The 18,637-nt window shown below is 46.5% G+C and overlaps 1 protein-coding gene across 1 annotated transcript in view; it reads left to right on the top strand.

Annotated features, from left to right (window-relative positions):
* Positions 1-679: 679 nt before the first annotated feature.
* The window catches only part of LOC146809306 (myeloperoxidase-like), a 184,145-nt gene continuing 166,187 nt past the window's right edge, over positions 680-18,637 (top strand). Inside the window, exon 1 of the mRNA XM_085614336.1 lies at positions 680-755. Coding sequence (XP_085470462.1) covers positions 680-755 — 76 coding nt within the window. The remainder of the gene's footprint in view (positions 756-18,637) is intronic.

Genomic DNA, 18,637 nt, shown 5'->3' with positions numbered 1-18,637 from the left:
AAATGATGGACATTAGTTAGATTTTGGAAGGAACTGAAAAATTGCCAGTGTCTTGTAGAAACTATAAATACAGATTACATTCCACTGGCTGAATTTCCTCCAAGATTGTAACATTATTGTAGAGGAAATTCAACCAGTGGATTATTCTCCATATTAAACGTTTGCTACAGAAATTTGAGAATTTTCAGTTCAGTCCAAACACTAAATGAGGCCAAATGAATTTTTTTGCCAACTTGGAAAAATTATTATTATTTATGGAAAAGTGTTCATGCAAAAAACACTTTTCTTTTTTTAAGCAAAGCCAAAGTAACAAAAATCATGTAGATGTGTCATTTATTTTTCATATAGAAAGTCTGCAAAAAGTTGAATTGCCAGTTAATTTTCCTGAGAAACAATTCTTTGGAAAAACATTTGGAAATTTCATTTCAGATGTAGTTTATGGAGGATTTTCTGAAATGTGCTGAAACCTAGTCCTCCAATTTCCCACACCTCTAACATCAAACGTCTGTTATTATGTTGTACATAAAATTCATTTTAATTACACCACAAGACGTTATACTAGTTCCTCATTGTGTCAACGTTATGAAGAATGATGTGTTCAGTGTGCATGTAAAAACACTTCTGAGTTGCTGTACTCCAGCTGTGCATCATTTTACGTTTTGTGATTTTCTTCTGCAGGATGGGGCATCTTTCAGCTCTGGTCTGGGTTCTGTTGGTCATTGGCCAGTTTGAGAAATCAGAGTCACGATGTCCAGGTAAGGCTTAGAGCCCACCTCGATCTATCTGTCATTTTTTGGGGGGTAAGAAAGTTATATTGTGCTCTCTGTTACAGAAAAACGCTTTTTCAGTTCTCCCGCTTAAAGTTTTTCTTTTCTCATAATTGGTCTATGTCAAGCATCCCCCCTGCCACTGAACTACAAGAAACAGAACAACCTGACATGAGACCAGTTGGTTTCAGTGGGAAACAAACGTGGGGGTCAAATGTCTGGGTTTGTAAAACAACCACAGAACACCCCTCGAATTAGTTGGCTGAGACCTGAGAAATATGTTAATGCCCCGGTTACTTACCGGTAACCTTCATTACTCCAAGTATAGTCTTCCTCGCCACATGACTAACAAAGTTAGCTTCAGCTCCACACCAGAACCCTCCAAAGCAAAAAGTCAGCCTTCCATGCCTCCCATCCCTTCCCAATATGGCCGACCCATTACACCCTGACCTCTATAAGAGGCGGGCCAGCCCAACCCAACAGCCTGAAACTACCGAGCATAAACATGAAACCGATAACCAGACAGGGAGGGATGGATGGGAACTCATTTGGCGAGAAAGACTATACTCGGAGTAATGAAGGTTACCGGTAAGTAATCGGGGAATTACCTCCTCGTTAGTCTTCCTCGCCACATGACTAACAAAGTGAGCACATACCAAAGCCAAGTGGCTTCATGGAAACTCACAAGAAACCAATGGACCAGGACGGGGCCCCCACCGAAGAGGGCAAAATCCAACAGGCCAGCAAGTGGCAGAACCACCCAAGAGAGAGGCAACCACGAGCAGGAAGAACCAGCCCGGGACAGAAAGACACCTGTAGGGCCTCCAAACCGGACCCCAAAGACACAAAGTGCCTACAGAAAATGTGCCCCAAACAAAAGAACAAAGGAGGACAGAGAAGGCACGGCACCAGACCACACGGAGCCAAAAGGCAACCGGAAACAGGCCCTCAGACAGAAAGCAGCAAGCCGGTCCAAAACACCAAGACCGCCCAATGGACAGCCCAAAGTGAGAGGGGAGCAAAAACCCAAACAGCCCATGAGCCACTGGAGCCCCATAGGAATCGAAGAAACAGAGGGCAACCACACCACAGAGACCCAACAAAAAAGGCCACAGCAGCAAGAGACCCAGTCCGACCGAAGCCCATCCACACGCACGGTGGACCACCAACAGCGAGAGTGTCGAACCACCCCCAAACCAAAGACCGGAGGGGAGAAGAAAACAAACGCCACCAGATCCTGCGGCAATCAGGGGCAGAAGTAAAAGGAACCAGAGGGAACCCAGACCGGCAGGAGCCGCAAGAACGGACGGACGCACAGAAAAGGAAACCAGCACCCCACCCGAACAACAAAAATGAAGGGCACCCAAGCCCCACCAGCAAGGAGAGGCAGGTGGGACACAGACCACAGCCGCCCAAAGGATCCCCGGACGGGAGCGTGACAGCAACGAGAGAGCCCAGGCAGGTGCAAGGCAAAACAGACCCCGGGGGCCACAGGAAACCACAGCAAAGTGACCCCGTCATCAAGGCCACTGAAGAGGACCAGGACCAAGGCCAAACCCCAAACAGGAAGGTGAACACCCACCAGGGGACCCATGCACAAGAAAGCATAACGGACCCGGAAGGAAGGGGAATGCAGAACGAACGAGCAAGACAGCCCAGCGCAGAGGACAAGCAAAATACCCCAGCAACAGTCCACACGCAACAAATGAGCCGCAGAGGCGAGCACCCAGGAGGCAAAACCAACCACCCCCGGGACACAAACTCATGACCCTAGGAGGAAGAGCCCACTAACCGAACCACTAGTCCACTAGTCCACAGTTACTCATACCAACACCCAGGACCGACCCAGCCGAATAACGGAGATCCAACAAGGACTGGAGTGAACACAGGGGCAAGGCCACAGGCAGCAAGCCACCAAAGGCGAGAAAGACAGAAGAGCCGGGCGGAACGAGCCCGAGAATGGTCATACCCCCAGGGATAAAACCTGAGCCGGAAGGACCACCAGGGACAAAGAAGAACAGGATCCAATCCGCACAGGGAGCTTCGGGCCCCAACCGGGAAAGAGAACCGGGAAAACCATCAGCCCCGGACAACCACAAGCATTGCGTGAGCCAAAAACCCCAAGGGGCAACAAAAAACCGTGGCAGGATACGAAACCACAATCCGCAGGAGCAGAATCGGGAAGCACCGAGGCGAGACCCACCAACAGGAAAAACATCTCGGCTGGGTCAACAAGCCCAGGCGCGAAGCTGGGAGCCCGGACAAGAAGGCAGGAAAAGCCAGCTCCCGGGACACAGACAGAGAGTGACCGAGGCAAGAGCCATAAGAAGCCCCCGCGAGGCAGGGGCAAAACCAAACCAGGAAACGGCCAACAGAAGGCAGACGAGAAACTGCCAAAAAACTGAACAACCGACCCAGCATAGACCCAAGCACGCCCCACAGGTGGAGAGGACGCCAACACCTGGGAAGGGGAGACCAGAACACAAAGAGCACCGGCCACACGGGCAGACAGGGTGGAAGAAGAGCCATCCCTAGAGTCAGGGGACACCCGGATCTGAACCAGGGACACCTTGATCTGCAGTCAAACGCTCTACCGGAAGGGGCACCCATGGGAACAGGCAAAATCGGGAAATCCCACAGAGCACCAGGACCAACCAGAGGGGGAGGACCCCCAACGGACAGATCAGCCAAGCACCGACAGTCACCCAGGCACAAGGAGCCCAAAACCAACCCTACGGAAGGACATCAGCCGGGTATACAACCCAGACCCGGGGGCCACACCAAACTAGACGAAGGGGACAGCCACCCATGGCAGGAGATCAACCACAGAGCCACAGCACATGGGACCAGACCCATTCAGCCAGGAATGCAGGAAACCAGCGGCAAGGAGCGCACGGATGACGGACAGAAAGCAGAATGAAACGCATCCACCCCAGCACAAGAGAACTGGGACCAAATCCACTGGACACTATAGCACACCACGCCATTCCAGCGAGGAACAGTAAAAATACCACCAGGCAACACCTGCCACAACTTAAGCACGGGAGCGTGGGGGGGAATACAACACCGCACACACAGGCAAACTGGCATCAATAGAGCCCACGGAAGGAGGCAGTAGAAGTGAACATGCACCACATGCACCAGCCGAGAACCGTGACCACTCGACGACGAGGTAGGCGCAAGGGACGCCCACCGGGCCATGGAGCAGGAGGAGGAGGGGACACCACCGCCGCGGCCCATGGAAGACAAGCCAAACTGCAACAACCGGAGCAGAAGCCAAAAGCCCACTCGGAGACCAGAGAAGCAGCCAGAGAAGGAAGAACAGGAGCAAACAGAGGACCGCCCCCAGCAGACATGCAGGCGCTCACAGCCCCCGAAAACCCCGAAGGCCACACTAACCAGGACCGGCCAAGGACAACAGCGGAGAGCAGGCGGGGACAGGAGAACACAGGAAGGAAAGACCACCGGGCCAAAACCAGGAAGCGAAGCCCGGGAAAGGGAAACACACACCCCAATCTGGCGAAAGGCCCAACACCACGTCCACAGCACCTGGTACACCCAGGCGGTCTGCCAAACAGGCACCAACCAGCCCTGACCACACTCAACTCCTGAGAACAGACGAGAGCAGGGGCTACAGGGTGGAACAGCCACAGGGCCACGGCGGAGAGACAGACCCATGCTCCCAAGCGTAGAATACCAGGAAGCCCCATGAGGCATGAGGTGCAGGGAGGCCCACCCGGAGAAGAAGCGAGATTCAAAGGAAGCTCGCAGCTACCCGGGCAATGACAGCACACCCCGCCAGAGCCCGTCAGCCGTCCCATATAAAGAGATACAACTGAACAGAATCAATTGGAAATAAACATATAACCATGAGAGTAAGAGTCTCAGACCCTAACCATTAGGCCACAGTGATTCTCGGTGACAGCAGGGCCCAAATAAAAAGCCCGCTAAAGCAGAGCAGAAAGCAAGGAATGGAGAGGGCGCAGGGCAAAAACTCCCAAGAGCCCGCAAGCACCAGAAGCTCGCTAGAGAAGAGCTGTGAACCCAAACGGACAGTGCGAGGGCTAGAAGGTAGGGGAACCAGAGAGCGAGCCCGCTGAAGCAGGGCCTCCCCACCAGGGCACCGGGACCTGCTGGAGCAGGACGTCAGCCCAACTTACCTGATAAGACGCTCTAGAGAATCTGTATCGCAGAACTAAAAAAACAGGCTGTTGGGTTGGGTTGGGCTGGCCCGCCTCTTATAGATGTCAGGGTATAATGGGTCGGCCATATTGGGAAGGGATGGGAGGCATGGGAGGCTGACTTTTTGCTTTGGAGGGTTCTGGTGTGGAGCTGAAGCTCACTTTGTTAGTCATGTGACGAGGAAGACTAACGAGGAGGTAATCCAGACCACACAAGACATATATGTCACATGTGAAGAGTGCGGCCGGTCAAGAGTTTCTCGTTAAAATTACTTTGCAACATGATACTTGTATATGTGGGTTCGTCTTTGTAAAAAGAGAACTGCAAATGCCAGAATGCAAAATTGTGTGCTATAAACTCTATTAGAAGAAACCCTTTGAAAGGCACCCCTGTTTGCTTAATGTTATCCTAGGTGATCGATTTTGTGTACTACTGAAATACACCCCTCTGCCGTAGGTAAAACCTAAATCCACAGGCACACCTGTATTCAGGAAGTGTGAGTCCCAGTGCACAACTGTGTCCAAGTGACGCTTCCTAATCTACCACTCTTTCATTCATGAAACGAATCCAATGTGTAATCACTTTATATTAAAATCTTTGCTATTGATGAAAAATTAATTTTAATATTCAAAAATCAGTTTATAGTAAGTAAAATCTTAATTTATGTTTGATCGCAAGGCAACCATTGTGTCAAAGGACACCCATCCTTAAGCAGAGTTTACTATTTCCTAGATACGCCATATTTCTTTCTCAAGTGGTTATCTGTGTATATTTGTATGGTAGCAAGTGGAGAACTGTACGACGGAACAAAGCAGGGAAATACTCAGCATGCCTTAACCATGCATTTTTTAGCCCGCATTTTTTTACAACACTGATGCTTTTTTAACCTATGCCATTACCGTGCATTGTTAATATACATATTGAAAAACAATGTATTTGTGGGGTGAGGCCCCCAACACCCACCAACGTACCTTAAATGCGTGGTAAAGGCAAGCACTGTAAAAATATGCATGTTGTTGAAAATGTGTAGTAAAGTCACAACATGGTAAAAACCTTGCTGTAGAGGCTGTTTACCCAAGTGGAGTCAATTTGACCTCTGGAATCTTGGGAGGAATTATGCTGAATCTATGTAAAAGGTGTGCTAAGAAGCACAGCTGTAAAACATTCATTTTCTTCTGTTTCCTTCTAAAGGACATACGAGACCTCGGGGCATATTATCAAGCACAGAGTTAAAATTATCGCCGCTTTAGCGGCAGAAAACTGCCGCTAAAGCCGCGATAATGGGCTTGATAATATGCCACAGAGAATTCCCATAGAAGCCAATGTTCACACCAGAACCTGGGCTTCTGTTGGAATTCTCTGCCGCATATTATCAAGCCCATTATCGCCGCTTAAAGCGGCAGTTTTCTGCCGTTAAAGCGGTGATCATTTTAACGCCGATTCTTGATAATATGCCCCATACTGTGTTACTTAATGGTGAACTTAAAATGACATACACTGTGTTCCTTAATGATGAAATGTAATGAGAACAAACTTTTTATGAAGAGTCAGAAAACAAGATATATTCATTTTACTTTGAGTGATGTACATTAGGCTAACAAATAAACATTATTTCAATATTGATACCAAAAAAACATCAAGATGAAAAAGAAGAGAAACGAAAAATTGTAATCAATACTCAATTTCTCAAGACTGGTATATAGGAATGTGTGTGGCATAGCACATGCATAAAGACGAGCATAAGTTTGGTCATTAGCTAGAAAAATAGATCCTATTATTTACATATGCATCCACAACATCACAGATTGAAGATTCATGATGCAAAATGCACAGTGAGCATAATTTCCCATCCTGTAAATTGCTATTGTATCGCTTCAGAACACCTCAAATGACATCAATACTGTTTTGAGTAAACACATCTTTTGGTGGTGATGTACAGGGCATCAGTGTACCGTATGTTTCCATCGCATCACTACAGTGAACTAAGGGGACGATTTAGGAATTAACAAACGGAGTACAGTCCATCTGGGTGGTGGAGGACATTACCTCTACCCAGTTGTGCTTGAACAATTTTCAGAGTGGGGGTGCTGCCATCGGTATTATATCACTTCACTCATAGGAGTTGTGAAAAATCCAAGCACTACACAAAGAGCAAGTACAGCAAATGAGCCACGCCCATTCAGCAGGAGAGTGATGTGGGTGTGGTATGTGGCTGGCAGCGCGCAGTGTCGCAAATATATTAATATAGAACGGCACGGCAGTGCACTTTGTTTTACACACTGCACATTTTCTATTGAAAAGGTCAATACATTTTCAGAGACATAAAATGTTACTGATAAAACCGTATAACGCACAAACAACAATGTCTGGAAATCAGGTTTCTGCGAGTAATTATCACTGTCTTGATTTGCTTTCAGACTGTTACAAATCTTTGCTTCAATCACACTTTAGAATTACGAAGACAGTGCTTCAGTTGTGCTTTCATAACTGCTGTAATATTTTGAAATGTTTCAACAATTTATGTAGATGTATTCAAATTTTATGTTGGTGGAAATAAAGATATCCTACAACCTTTCCTTTCACACTCCTTGTACTCCAGCAAGACTGCCACAAAGTCACTTTTAAAAAAATCATTTCACTTTGTAGTCAGAAAATGAAAACTTTCACACCAATCTCCATGTCAAACCAATAAGCAGGAGTTTTTCAGAGGACAGAGCCTGACAGTTGATCTTTGGCTTCGAACGCTCAGAAAATGTAAGAAGGTAAAGAAGGTAAAGACAAGCTTTCAAGCCATCTTCGTTGGACATGCATCTTCTGAACTCAGCATGGTTGTTTCGGGGGGTGCTTCATCACCCACTACATTCCTACTTCCAGCGCCCATGCCTCTACCGCCCTGACAGAGTACCGTCTGCCAAATTTAGAGGGTATGTCCGGGCCAGTGGATATCTCTGTAAGTTGAAGGGAACCGCTGTCACCGTGGTTTCATTAAAGGTACAAAATGATAGGTAAGCCTCCACTGCTGGTTTTAATGGCTGTCAACCAAACTTTAAAAATTGTTGGTTTTCAAAATCAAACCAAAGTGGGAGGTAGTTTGTTTTTGAGAAACAAAACAACTAATAACCTTCACACCCTGTGAGTTTTCTCCAAGGTTGTAGGGTGATTACGTTTTTTTCTGTTCCTCGCAACCACATTTTTCTTGGAGGTCACTGACAGAAAAAAGATTCATCACACCATCCCTTCTGAGGAGGGTAGGCAGAGTACTGCTGTTTCTCTGAAGGCTCCACCTCCCGGAAGCCTTCTGTCGACGTTGACAATGGAGGCTCTGTCAACAGAAAGGTTACAGCTGTTCTCTAAATGAGGTGGGCAGCCCAAGAGTTTCCTGTCCACCAAACCTAAGTCCTGAATCAATTTTTTAATAATAGGCACTGGGTCTCTACCCCAGTGGATAGCCTCTCACCCTTTTTTCCACAACAAAAAGGCTATGGCAGTAAAATGCTTCACATGGACAGGCACTTCACTGAATGATCCTAACAGTGGAAGCAAGATTGGCAATGTGGCACATATCCCTCTTATTTTCATTGCCAGTTTAAATACTTAAACCTAAAAAACTTACATCTGGGAGTAAATCCATGCCATGAGTATAGATTTGCCAAAACCATGGCAGCTGTCAAGCTGCCAATGGTTTTTGGCATCTTGGTCACTCAGAATCTCCTAGTAAGTTGTTTGTCTTTAATTTTGCAGGCGTTTAAAGAAACTCATATAATTAGCTACAGTGTAATAATTTGCGTATTCTTCATGGACACCTTTTTCATTTGGGAGCAGCGATAGCTCCATTTTTGTCTGTGTGTCATTTCCAGGTCTTACTCCGAGTGTCATTTGCCTGAATTTGTTTTAGCTACTCCAGTGTGCACTATCATGTTATATAAATTGAAGATTATGGGCCTGATTTAGAATTTGACAGACAATACTCTGTCCGTCATTACCGCTGCCATCCTGAAGGACTATCCTTCTTCAAATTTACAGATGGCCAACAGTCATCTCTTTACATTGAAAGGAACAGTCTTTGCGGCGGCTCCTTTCAATGTACACAATTGTTCATAAACAGGCTTCATCAGTTTTCAAAGTCATTGAACATACTTTTCCATACTTTTGTTTTTTAGACACAAACTCCAAATTTGGAGTTTGTTTCTGAAAAGCAACAAACTAATGACATCTACACTCTGGGAGTTTTCTCTCAGGCTGTGGGGGGCATTATCTTTTCCTGTTCCTCATTGCTAGGTTTTTCCTGGCGTGGCAGATAGGAAACAAAGACACACTATAACACCTAAAAAGACCAGTATTGAACTTTTCTCCCTATAATTGCCCCTACTCCATCAGGTCATCTGATGAATTTTTCTGTAGACGGAACCATCAGTGGCTCCATCGATGGAATGTTTAAGGTCCACCCATCTCTAAATGAGGCGGGTGAACCTACGGTTTAGCAACAGAGTATTCTATACACTTTCGATGGAGTTCCAATCTACCAAACTCTAAATCAGGCCCTCATTCCATGGCCTATTCAAATATTTCCTCTGCTGTCAATCTGTCCTTGCCCATTGCCTTCCTGCCAGACATTGCAATTATAGCTTCCTTTATTTCATTACAGACCCCTAATCATGTGGCTTAAGAAAGGCCGTTGCCTTTCTATCTCAATAGGATATTGCCAAGTTTGTTGACAAATCCTTTTTGGGCAGTATAGAGCCATGAGTATTATTCTGTGAAGATTGCTAAAATCTCAGTAGTTCTACATGTCCCACTCGAGCTACTGTTGATTTTCAGCACTTGGGCCACCTAATGTAGATTGAATAACTGACCTCACGTTTAGTGCAGATCCTCACCTTCTGTTGGGTTGGGGCTGTCCTCTGAATGGTGTTTAATCGTGTTGCCATGCCCTGAGTACCTGAGTGCAAGTCTCTGGTGACTTGGTTTTTGATTTTATCTGCAGCTAATCTAGCATCTGTAAAAAGTCAGAGTTCTTTCCCTTGACAAGAATAAGCTCCTGGACCTGGAGGGTTTCAACTACATGACCTAATTTGTCCGACAGTGGACAGTTACCATTTTGAAAGCTGCTGGCCTGTTCATGTGCACAAGATTGAAGTGAGTCTGTTTTCCCAGAGAGTGGAAGTGTTTTCCTGACACTGAAGTGGGGAGAGTGGACACAGGCCTCCCATTAGAAACTCAATAAGGCCTTTTTGGTGAGGGGGTGTAGATTAGCCTTCCGGAGCACTGCCATTTGGCAGATAGTGGGGGTGTAGTTTGGGATGGCGGTTCCTGCTGTTCAGAGTGTCCTTTGGATGAGGCCAGATTTTCGTGCCTTTCCTGATCATTGTTCAGTGTAACTGTTAATAGTCAAGTGCAGAAAACTCTCACTGTCCAGTGTAACTGTTAATAGGTGCAGAAAGCCCACACCTTTTTATGCATGCACAGGCCCATGTTGCTCCTGCTGTCAGGAGCATCACTCTGCACAAAGGTTGTATGAGGCACAGCCTGGAAACGACACACCCGACCCCAAACTTACTCTGAAAGACAGAGAATCCACATCTGCTGTCTGACTGTCTAAATGTGGGAGCTTCTGACCCACTTGCTTTGCCAGGTCAAATTCTGTTTGACCATAAGGCGTGCTCTACATAGTATTTAGATGACCACTGTGCAACCAGGGGTGGTGTCTGCTTGACAAACAGCTTCCCAGACATGAGTCTGATCTGGAGGGAAGAATCTGTCCCGCTGCCCTGAAGCATTTATAAACCAATCTGGCTGTGGAGAGAGTAGTAAAGGAGTTTGCCAACCCTCCAGGAGCTGTAATTGTCCAGGGTGAGTCAGAAGCAGCTGACCACACAGTGTGAAGGTCCATCTGCCCAGGAAGACAGAGGAGACTAATTCATGTGCCTCAGGGACAAGAGTGCATTCTCTCCTTACAACCAGTTCAAGCCAAGGATCACAGCATCATCATGAAGTTGTACCCAGATGAACTGTGTTCCTGCGACATATTGAAGCGGTACCCGAGTAGACTGTGTCACTGCATCATTATGAAATTCTGTCCATGAAAATTGTGCAACTTTGACAATGAACTATGCCTGAGCAGATGTTGCTGCAACCAAGACAAACTGTACCTGAGGGGACTATGCCTCTAGCTCAACAGTGCATACCATGGTGAAGTCATGCTTCTGGAAGAATAATCTCTCAAGGAGGCCCATGAACACATAGCCCACAACCTAAACTCACACGAAAATATGGCCTAGCAAAACCACAGCATCAAGGAAGAGGGAAGGAGCCAGACACATGCTGCAGGTTCCTGCAGGCTGCACTCCAAGAAGAGACACTAAAATGAATTAAGAACAAGTGTCACTACGAGAGTAACTTAGTGCACAAACTCTAAAACTGCATCTGCTCTTGATACTTACCAAAGGCAAAACATGCCTACAAGAAGGAGGGCGGGGGTAGAATACCTACTTCCATGTGCAGTTGCTCTGGCCCTGTGAAGTGTTCAAATCTGTTGTCTGTAGTACTGACTATCTTTGTGCATTATAGTGCTTTCTTTTAACAATGACAAGCACTGGGTCGCACAATCTGTGATTACACTGCTGGGTGATTGTTTAGTTCTGAGCATGAAGCACCATGACACTATCTTCCTGAGAAGCATGTGACTGCTTGCCAGCCACATATCTGAAGGGCCTTTATTTGGCAGAATTTGCAGAGCCGAATGGAGACAGTCATTTTCCCAGTACCTTCTAGCTGTCACACACATTCCTAATGTTTCATTTTAAAACCAGTTGTTGCCCAAAATTCAGAAATCTCCCAATATCTCTTGTCTATGTTAGGCAGTATATTCTTCTTTTAACTTTTTGATGTATTTTTCTAATGTATCTAGTGCTTTATTGGCTTCAGGTTTCCTGCTCACCTAGAAATATGTACACCCTTAATATAAGCTTTAAAGGCTTTCCATAACACACCCACACTTTCAACTGAACCACTTTGAGTTTGAAATATTCACCATTTGTCTTGCCTCAGCCCTGCTGTCACACTCTGTCCACCAGCTCTGCCTAGGAAAATGTGTACGACCTATAGTTAGTGTAGTGGCATAACGAAACTTGAGGGGGCCCCCCTGCAAAGCACATGGAGAGGGGGCCCCCCGGCGGCCCGGCCCACCACCTACCACTTTGCCCTACCACCCAGAAATCTAGTATATTTTGATTTGAAACCTCCAACATTTAAATGAAATGCCTCTATATTGTCTTTGTCTAAGTTCTAATGAGAAAATGGGAAATGCTCATACAAGCTATGCCATTTGTAACAATAATGTCAAAAGCACATTATTTAACAGAGGCAACAATCAGAACAGTGCCAAGTAGCGGTCCTATTGTCTCAGGAACTGCCTATGGCTGAAGAACAAAGAACAACTATGAAGGGTCTAAAATAAAATTGACATTAATGGACAATAGCTTGAAACTTTGAAAGACAAACCCAAACCTGCAATCCATAAATACTCAACTGACAATTTACATGAGAAGTACACAAGATATAATTCAGTATCCTGCAAAAGTCAAGAGAAATAGACTGGTGAATTATCTGCATGCCACACACTGGCGACTGCCAAGGGTTGTGCATGATAATAACGTGCACTGAGGAAGCAGTTTCAATCATAATGTCTTTATTAGTAAGCACTGCAAAACAGGCAGGCAAACACGGCTGAGGAAGAAAACTGTTTGGATGCTTCAGAACATTGCGCAGATGTTTGTCTGAATGTATCATGCCTGTAGTGTAAACAATGCTATTTACAAGATTTAAGGCACGCATATTACAGACAAGTGCAAGCAACACCATAAATAACACTGCATGTTGAATAAAAACAAACATATCAGCAAGTACCTAATGACAATCCATACAAACTGTAGTTGGTAAAGCAAAAACTTTCAAAGTGCAGAATACACTTGAAGTAACCCAGCATGTTATTGACAGCGGCGTTATTCTGGCATTAATCGGGATTAAGGGTGTAGGAAATAATGTGCTGATTCTGCAACAAAATTCCAGTTTTATGATTAGGGTTGCCAGCTCATTATTTTGATGCCCCATACAGGACAAGAATAAGCAGTCACCTAAAGCCGTATTTTCAGCACTTATCTGTGCATACTTCGAGCAGCAAATATAAATAGAAAACACTTTTAATTGTGTTTTAGGGCTGCATGAATGATCCATGACTGATAATTAAAGGGAACACAGACAGAAAAGTCACATTACAAACTGATACATAAATGTTTATTTATAACCCTATTTAGTGTCAAGACGAGGTCTTTCAGTGTCTTTAAACAACACATGGCTGGCATTTTTCTTTTGGCAATCCTACTTTATATTCCTTTTCATGAAATGCCTTCTCACACTACAGCAGTCAATGTAAATTTCAAATGTAAGGAATAGGCCGACGGGGTACTGTAACCAGTCTACAAAGGGATGTAAATACAAATGGTCTCTGGCCTCGAGGCAGTTGCCTTCACCCCGCTTGCTTCAGGGCCTGGAAGCTCAGGTCACCTGCACCCACCGCACACCGCACGTACCATTTAATTTATGAGGTAGGACTGTTATGAGGCAACTCACTGGTGCAACCAACACCGGCGAGAGAGTGTAGTGCTGCCTGTGTGAGGGAGTGTAGTGCTGCCTGTGTGCGCTACAGTGCTGATGGGACCCCTGGAGGCTGGAAAACAGGGGCTACTGGAGGCATAGCTGCCAAGGTTTCAGATCGCCCTGTGTGACTGTTGTTGATGTGTGTTGGATCCCATCATGCGGTCAGTTGTCTATCACTGAAACGTCAGAAAAGTGGTTCTGTGATGTTCAGCAACTGTGTCCCTGTGTGTCTAGCACTGAATGGACACATAGCATAAATGCAAACACGGCGTGTTTCAGTGAAGGCGCTGTGTTTAAGGAAAGGAGCACGCAGGATTGTATGGACACAGCACTGGGACACTAACACGTGCTACAGGCACCGATTTACCTCATACATCTGTGAGGGTGAGATACAAGCACCCCTCGTGTAATCACTAACATCCACAGATGTAGCGCCTAAATGTAGCAATGAAAGGGACTGATAGCAACCGGGCCCACAAACCTGCCCTAACTACTGGGTATGAGGGGGCCACAGTCACAAACTCTGCATCCGTTGATAACACCACCACTAACACACTTCTAGCAACCACACACACAAATATTATGAACCGATTTACTGTGCGCTTTGAGCCCTGTGCATATGGTTTCAAAGCACTGTAGAAATGTGCCAAGACCATATAACACAATTGTATTACCATTTATGTTTGGTGGAGCAGCACTGCCCTCAGCTGGCATCATGTTTTTTTACATGTACGTACCAGTAGCAAGACGCCAGATCTCAGCTGAAGGCTGTCCTTCTCTGGCTCTCCGAGCAGTACGTGCTACCACTAACTTCCGTTTTGACCGTAACTCAGATTTGTTGCACCAGAGCTGGTGTGACAGACGAGCCTCGTCACCACATATTTTATGTACATATAACTCCTGTATCCTGATTGACACTCAATGCAAATAAGAAGTCAAATGACATGTCTTCAAACATCCGTTGTAAAGTGTCACGAGCCTAGCCCCTCAAGTGCAAACCGGGTCCTTTCACGTGCTTGTTAGCTGCAGATTCGCAGCCTCCCCTGCCAATGATCCGTTCTATTGCATTACTGTTTAAGGTGGACAGTGTCCTACTTTGTGACAATATTCCTGTTTTCAAACTTTAAAATCTAGGAGAGCGTGGTTGATGATTGTTGACAAGACAACAGCGCGCCGCGCACCCACCATTGAATTGATAAAGAGCCTTGGAGGGTCTTCATTCATTAAATGGTGGGCACGCCCGGGCCACCGCCGGGCCTCTGAGGGTCTTCATTTATTAAATAATGCGCACGCCCGGGCCTCAGAGGCGTAATCTGTTATTGATTAGACTGAGTATGCAAATAGTCTGTGTTCTTAGTATTTTTGGTCATTTTAAGAACATTAAGTACATTTCTCAAAAGCCCCACTGTGCAGGTTTAGTTCTGAGTCCCTGTATCCTGCCCCCTCCACCCCCCATTTGCTGACAATCCCAAAAAAGCTCATTCTTAGTTTGCTGGAAGCAGAAGACGCTAAATTAACTAGTCTACACAATGCCATCGCATTTACTGACGGCGGCGGTTCTTTACTGGGGGTGGGTGGAATTTGCGAAAATGACTTTCGCAAATTATCGCGAAAATGTTAGAAATCTCCGCAAACAAGCGGAAATATTGCGAAGATGCAGAAGTTTTTTTCCTGCCTGTTCGGGGTATTTTCTGCGTGGTCGCGGCTCGCCAACTTACCCATGCGGTTGCTCGCGGGCGCGGCCATCTTGTTTTCACTCTTCTCGCGGTGCATGATCACGAGAAGAAAGACGTGATCGCACGACGAATGACATTGCTGCGGGCGCGAACTGTCGCGAGACAGCGCAAATGGCTACCAACAATCCTACATCTCGTGGAGAACGCGACCAGATCGGGAAAACTTGTTGGCGAACGCGGGGATTCAGGTAAGGCGATCGCGCGCGAGAATGTGTTATTTTACAGCACGAGCCAGAAACAAATTATCGGTAAGCTGCGGAATGCGGAAATTTTGACATTTTCGCGCTCTCCGCGGAACGCGAAAATGTCAAATTATCGCAATTTCCGCGAGCGGAACGGAAATTTAGCCCAGGCCTCTTCTTTACCCGGAAGCCGGGTAAACACTGAACAACACGGAGAGAATCGTATCTTGTTAAATGCGACACATTACACGCATCATTTGCATATGTGTAGCAGAATTGCCATTGGAGAACTTTAGAAAAAAAGAACTTGCACGCCCCTTCTAATGATCAAAATTATGGACAAAAGAGGTACGTTCTTGTAAAAGTGTTTGATTTCTACACAGCAAAACGTTATTTTCTGAAATGCAGTAAAACATTTGCACCTTTTATTAATGTGGAAAAGCAGGAGTTGATGCTGCGATAAACTCAAATCTTATGTTCTTGTATGAATCTGGGCGTGTAGATTGTTAATTCAATGTTTTAATTTACTGTAACTTCATTCAATAAAATCGGCAAGAATAAAATGCCAACAAGTGTTTGCAGAAAAATGTGAGGTGGCATTTTTATTGACCGGGTGTTAGATCTGGGGGTCTCTAGTTGGCAGGGTAGGTACCACTGTCCAAGTAGGGACCCTTGCTTCCAGTCCAGGAAAGGGGGATACACTGTTAAGATAACCCCTGCTCACCCTCTAGGTAGCTTGGCCTGAGCAGTCTAGGCTATCAAAGGCAATGTGTAAAGTATTTGTACCAACACTCACAGTAACACAGTGAAAACACCACAGATTTACTCCACACCAGTTTTAGAAAAAGAAGGTATCTTTACTGAAAACTTCACAAGACCAAATACTACAGAAAAACCAATATACAATTAAAAAGGTTACTTTAAAGATAGTTCAAGAGTTTGCAGAAAGTACTCCAGGATGTAAAAATCAGTGTCCTGCACAATGCGACTCTCAATGCACAAAATGCGACACTCTTGTGCCCAACAGTACCTGTAGTTGCGCTAAGGTTCCCAAAAGCTATACCAATGAAGATGGCAAAGGCGATGCGATACTCCTGAGACCTTGGGGAGGCTTTGCAGCAGCCCTGCTTCACGCAGCAGAGGTGGATGCGCCGGCTCCGATCTGTAGGGGGAGGATGCGATGACTTTGGCTTTCGTTGCGTAGGTTTCTTAGGGGGAAGCTTCACGCACAGGTGCGGTGCGACGCTCTTCGATGTGGCGCGATGCGCGGCGCAGCGTTGACTTCCGGCGCCGCAACCCTCGATGCGCCACGGAACGGGACTCTGCGTCGACGCACGTGGTGACTGGATACTTTCACGCACCGGCAGTGGTGCGGCCCGCAAACTGGTTCTGAGACGACTCTCGCATCGGCAGAAATCTTCACGCACCGGGATGATGCTCGATGCATTTGGCGACGCGGTGACTCCGGGTGCTGCGATGATGCCGCAATGAAATTCTTCTCACACTCTCGATCTTGCGACTCGCAACCGGATGATGCGACCCTCAAACGGATGATGCGATGGGTACCAGTTACTCTTGTTCACGCTTTCTGCTTTCCAGCTCCCAAACACAGCAAAACGACCTCCTGAGGCCCCTAGACTAGGCAAGCACTCCAAGGCAGGTCAGAACTCCCTCAGCAGAGTTCCAGGGGAGCTGGTGGTGAAGTCCTTGTGTTCCTGGGACTTCTTAACAGGGAGCCAGCTCTCCTCAGGCCCTTGGAGATCAGAATCAAAAGAAGGGGACACAGCAAAGTCCTTCCCCTCTCCTTGGCAGCAAAGCAAAACAGCAAGCAGGCAGTCTTCTCCTCTTCAGTTCCTTCCAGCTTTCTCCTTGGCAGAGGTTCCTTCTTAGTTCCACAGTGATCTAAAGTTTAGGTGTCTGGGGTCCTCTTCTTATACCCCTCCAAGTCTTTGTCTCTCTTTGTTTAAGTGGGGGGATCCCCTGCTCAAACCGGTTCCTGGGTGTGCTCTGCCCTGGAGCACCTGGTTCCTTTCAGAGTGAGGGGCAGGGTCGTTAGACGCTTAGCAGGAGGTGGAGCCTTCTTTGTGCTGGCAGAGGCAGAGTCCTCAGCCTGGCCAGCAGGGGGTGGAGCCGGCATTGTGCTGGCAGAGGCAGCCCTATTCAAACCCAGGGGCTACACCTCCCACCCATTTAGAGCAGATCTCACTATTCACCCTGCTGCTGACTCATCCAGACTCCTGGAGCCACCTAGCCCATCACATGACACCAGTCAGCCAATCAGCACACAGGCACACAGGAAGGTTAAACAGGAGAATAGCTACTTTCTAAAAAGGGCTATTCTCACACAGTGAATTTAAAAACCATCTTGCTAAAAAGATGTGTAATTAAATTCTGAACACAAAGATACCAAACTTGGATTTTCTATCTTGCCCTTATGGGAAGATAGGCATGTAAACAGCCTTCCCCATTCTGTCCTATGGGCAAGATAGCCTCTCAGTAGTGAAAAACGAAAATGGCTGTAATTCACTACCCTGGCATGTTACACACCTCAGTACATGCCCTACCTTTCAGATACACTGCACCCAGCCCAGGGGGTTACCTAGGGCCACCATAGGGATGCCTTAGATGTACAGAAAGGGAAGGATAAGGCCTGGTCAGTGGGTGCACTGGCCAGGTCGACATGGCAGTCCTGAACTGCACATTGGCACTGCAAGCAGGCCTAAGACATAATTTTAGCACTACTCCTGTGAGTGGCACAATCAGTGCTGCAGCCCACTAGTAGCATTTGTACTACCAGCCCTGGCACTCTCAGTGCACTTTACTGTGGCCTTATAGGTAGAACAAATATGCCAAATAGGTATAGCAAATTACATCACAATTTCCCTGGGGAGCACTTGCACCTTGACACTGATCAGCAGTGACAAAGTGCCCAAAGCATCTATACCAGTAAAAACGACATTCAGCATAGCATCAAAAATACAGGAGGTAGAGGCAGAAAGTCAGGGGTAACCACACCAAAAGATGCCAGGTCTAACACGTGTCCCCTCCAGCTGAAATGTGGGGAGAACTACCCACCCTCTTGGGAGTTCTCATCACTAAGGCGGAAAAACCTGGA

This window comes from Triturus cristatus, chromosome 7 (genome assembly GCF_964204655.1).
Source record: "Triturus cristatus chromosome 7, aTriCri1.1, whole genome shotgun sequence".
NCBI lineage: Eukaryota > Metazoa > Chordata > Amphibia > Caudata > Salamandridae > Triturus > Triturus cristatus.
Note: the sequence above shows the minus strand (reverse complement) of the source record. Positions and strands in the feature narration are given on the sequence as shown.